Source organism: Cupressus sempervirens, chromosome 9 (assembly GCF_028749045.1).
Source record: "Cupressus sempervirens isolate cs-2001-9-10 chromosome 9, ASM2874904v1, whole genome shotgun sequence".
NCBI lineage: Eukaryota > Viridiplantae > Streptophyta > Pinopsida > Cupressales > Cupressaceae > Cupressus > Cupressus sempervirens.
The window spans coordinates 31,615,171-31,619,059 of NC_143126.1; the positions used below are offsets into that span (position 1 = coordinate 31,615,171).

The 3,889-nt window shown below is 34.2% G+C and overlaps 1 protein-coding gene across 1 annotated transcript; it reads right to left on the reverse strand.

Annotated features, from left to right (window-relative positions):
• Positions 1 to 431: 431 nt before the first annotated feature.
• On the reverse strand, positions 432 to 1,971 carry LOC149537471 (BURP domain-containing protein 6-like). The gene is made up of 2 exons (XM_089800957.1): positions 1,867 to 1,971; positions 432 to 1,742 (listed from the first exon to the last, which is right to left on the reverse strand). Exons 1-2 carry the CDS (start codon positions 1,948 to 1,950, stop codon positions 699 to 701), a joined length of 1,128 nt encoding a protein of 375 aa, XP_089657083.1. The 5' UTR covers positions 1,951 to 1,971; the 3' UTR covers positions 432 to 698.
• Positions 1,972 to 3,889: the final 1,918 nt, after the last annotated feature.

The following is a 3,889-nucleotide window of genomic DNA, read 5'->3' on the forward strand; positions in this document are numbered from 1 at the left end:
GTGATGCAAATAGAATTAATATATAAAATGATAATCTTAATATATATATGAATAATATTGATATGTAAGAGCCATGACAATGAGATACATAGGTCCACTTCAAAAAATAATTTTCTAGACCGATAATTTCTATGACATTATATTATACATAGGGCAGAGCTATTGAAAGAATCTATTTTTTCCTCCACTTACTTAGACCATAAAAGTGCAGTTTTTTCAAAAGATACTTCTAACTTAGATCTTTGACATCAGGTTCTTTTTCAAAATTCACATTCTTAATCTGATTTAACAATCATTTCACTTGCCCTCCATTGAAATAATAGAATGGAACCAAAAATTATAAGATAAATGACTCCTAACATAAATACTATTGATTGAACGTTGATCAATTGTGATGCAGATAGAAATAATATATAAAACTACAACATTATACTTAGGATTACTTTTAATATTGATATAAAAGCCAAGAAAATTACACAGCAGTGAGATATATCATAACTAAAACAAGCTTACACAAGCTTACAGACAACTATGATCATACAGTGATATGGGTATTATCACTACTGGATTTCCGGGAAGAGTACATCAGAACTAAAACAAGCATATAACTGTGAATATATATAGTGATATATCACTAGTGGATTTCTGGGAAGCTCCTCTTTCATCGAAACAACATAGTATTATTATGATATGAAACTCTAGGCTTTGGTAACGAAAAGCAAAGTATCACTAGGCACCCAGTGACAGAATTCACCTTCTCCTGGTTCTAGTTTGAGGTCAAGCAAGGCGAGGCTTTGAGCAGGGTAAGGTTTGGTATCCATGTGACATTCTGCAACCACACTCTGCACAGCTCCACTCTTCTCATCCTCTACTTGTACCATATACATCTCAGTGCTCTTCACATAATGGCAGTAGTAAACCCTAAAAGGAAATATCATAGAGTGACAAGCAACATGTTTGAAGGAGGCGGGAGAGACTTGTTTTGCAGACTTCACTGTAACCACACGGTTGGAAAGCTCTGTGGTTGAAGAAGCACTTCCCTCCACCATTTCAATGGCATTGGATGATGATGATGATGATCCACCCATGACGTCAGACACAAACTCTGCCATGGACTCTACAGAAATCACGCATCTTTTGGTCTCTATGCTTGAAGGAGCTGCTTCACAGATGCTTAGGGTTGATGCCATTTCTTTCATGAAAGACTCTGAACCAGTGGGGGTTATGTGGAGGGCTTGAACAAGGCTCACTAGCTGTTGGCTATGGAAGGGCACAGTTTGGGCAACTTTATGTGGGAGAAATGAAATGTTATCAGAAATAGGGCTGTCATGAAAATCAGGGAAGAACAACTTTTGTCCATCTGTAGTGATTTCTTTTACTCTAAAAAAATCACTGTGAAGTTGGTTTCCCTCTGCATCGTCTGGGACTATTGCCTTCCCGCAATCTGCCACCAACCCATCTTGTACAATGTCAAGCAACTTTCTTTTCTTGTATGGCTTTTTGTCACAATCTGGCATCTTTGAAATCTGAGTTTTTTCACATAAGAGCCCCGCTCTTTTGCAAAAACTATTGTCTGAGCCCACAACAGCTTGCAGGCCTTTCGCTGCAGCCTCATTTGCAAGCACCGAGGTTTCTTCATTGTTTAATGGAGACATTATGCGAGCAAGTTTGATGGGCATTGTTAGCCCAGGGAGTTTATCTTCCCACACAGATAGTGCAACCTCATCTCCCCCACTAAACGCCTGCCAAATTCAAATGCAAGGAAAGTAAGAACACTAGAACTATTTTTGATGGGAATAAGCCATCATACATGAAATTATGAAAAATCCCATATTTCTATCACAAGTGTAACTATTTACAACATACCAAAAGAAAATGCATTAGGAGGCAGAAGATGCTTATCGACAGCTCAAGCTTGAGAATGACAGAGCCCGCCATTATGAATAACATGAAAAAACGAAAGAGTGGAGATAATTTGAATTGGAAATGGATCGACGAGTCCATTTAAATAGAGATTTTTTGCATTGCTTTAATGAAACAGTTTTGAATACGTCCAAGAGTTTGTTTCACGTCTGCTTATGGAGAGTAACAGTTTGAAGGACAAATCATAAGCTCGTGATTTCAAATCAGAGTGATATCAGTTTGGTCGATTATTAGACAAATTCATTTCTCCGTCACTGCAGACTATTCCATATATTGTCAGTGACGTATGCAAAATGCATGCAAGGACTTTGTCCACGATGTACGTATTCTGGCCAGTCGTTTTTCATGCATCAGTCTCTGTTCAAGTCGGCTTGATTCATTAATGCCATCTGTGGTGAAATAGTGAGAGAAAATGACAGAGAACGAACTTCACTTCTTAAAACTGGTCTATAAGGAAGTTTTGGTCTTGGTACTTTTTAGTAAAACAATGAAAGGTGCTATTGAGACACGAAAAAAATCAATGCTATCAACAGCCAATACTTGGAATTTTTTCATAAAAGTTGTGAAAGGCACTATGAAGAGTAGGCTTTTCGTGGCTATCCAGCCACTACCTAGGTCAATTGGTTGGTGCATTGAGTGTTTGTCAAATATCTAATTTAAGTTATTTAAAAAAATTATGATTGGTGTATAATTTAAGTTAATTTAAGGCGAATTTTTTTATGTTCTTGAATGTTATAGAGGGTAAAAGCATTTGTTCTTCAATTATATCATAATTAAGCCTCTCACAAGAAATAAGAGACACTTCTATATTTCATATAGCTATATAGAAACTCAAAAATAAATGACTACTATCTTGTAAAATAAAAAATTATAATTAAATATATTAATACTTATAAGTAATATGTTAACAATATGATCATTGGAATTATAATTATTATGATATTGTTATTGAATAATGTTAAACATCTTTCAAATTCATTGTTTCATGTCTCTACTCAAACTTGTGGTTGCATATATGAAAGGGAAAAGATGTGATGAGGACTTGAGAAATTATTTTTGATAATTGTTTACTTTCAATTTTTACTTAATCAAGCCCTAGAATTTGTCAAGACATTGCTAAAAGAAGGTATTTTAGGTTTATAAGGCATTCCTCAATCAAAATCAATGATTCATGGAAAAGCTGACACAAAGTGATGCTAGTAGAAGAAATGGTGCCAATAATAAGATTATATTTTTGGATTTGAATATGTATCTTTTTTCAATTGATATTTTAAATCATATTTCATTGTTTATTATTTATTGATATCTAAATAACATCTTATCATTACAAAATACACTATATAATCTCTTATTTTTTCTCCAAAAGCTTTCACTTTCGTTAGATACATTCTTGGGAATGAACATATGACTAATAAACACCGCTCAATTAACAAATAAGATTAAGGTACTTGATCTATAATTATAAGTATGTTGGGAAATGAATAGTTATAATAGTTTTGGCAAAGTCAATGGCTCCCAAAGGTGTTGTGACTTGATCCCACAGTACCAGGTTACATTTTCAGCCATAAAGGAAAAACGTAGATGCTAAAACTTTTTTTGACAACCTTATCTTTAGTTAAACTTAAATGTTGGAGTGAACTACTAAAGATACCTTCACTCAAACAGCCTTTTTCAAGTGAACATGTGATATCAAATACATTTGGGCTCACTCAAAAACTCACTTCCATCAAACCCATTTTGAACCTATTTTTGCTAGAAAAAAGTATATAAGCCCAAGGTATTAGTTATTCTTTTATCTTCATTCAATGATTGGGGCTCTATAGGCTAGTAGAGAAAACCCAAGATAATTTTTGGTTGATGAAGCTTGTGAGTGGGCTACAAAACCTACTAGTTTATCTATAATATGCGAGTGCACCAAATTCATCTTTTTTTTTTTCAAAAATAATTTTTTGTTGTTTGTTTTTTG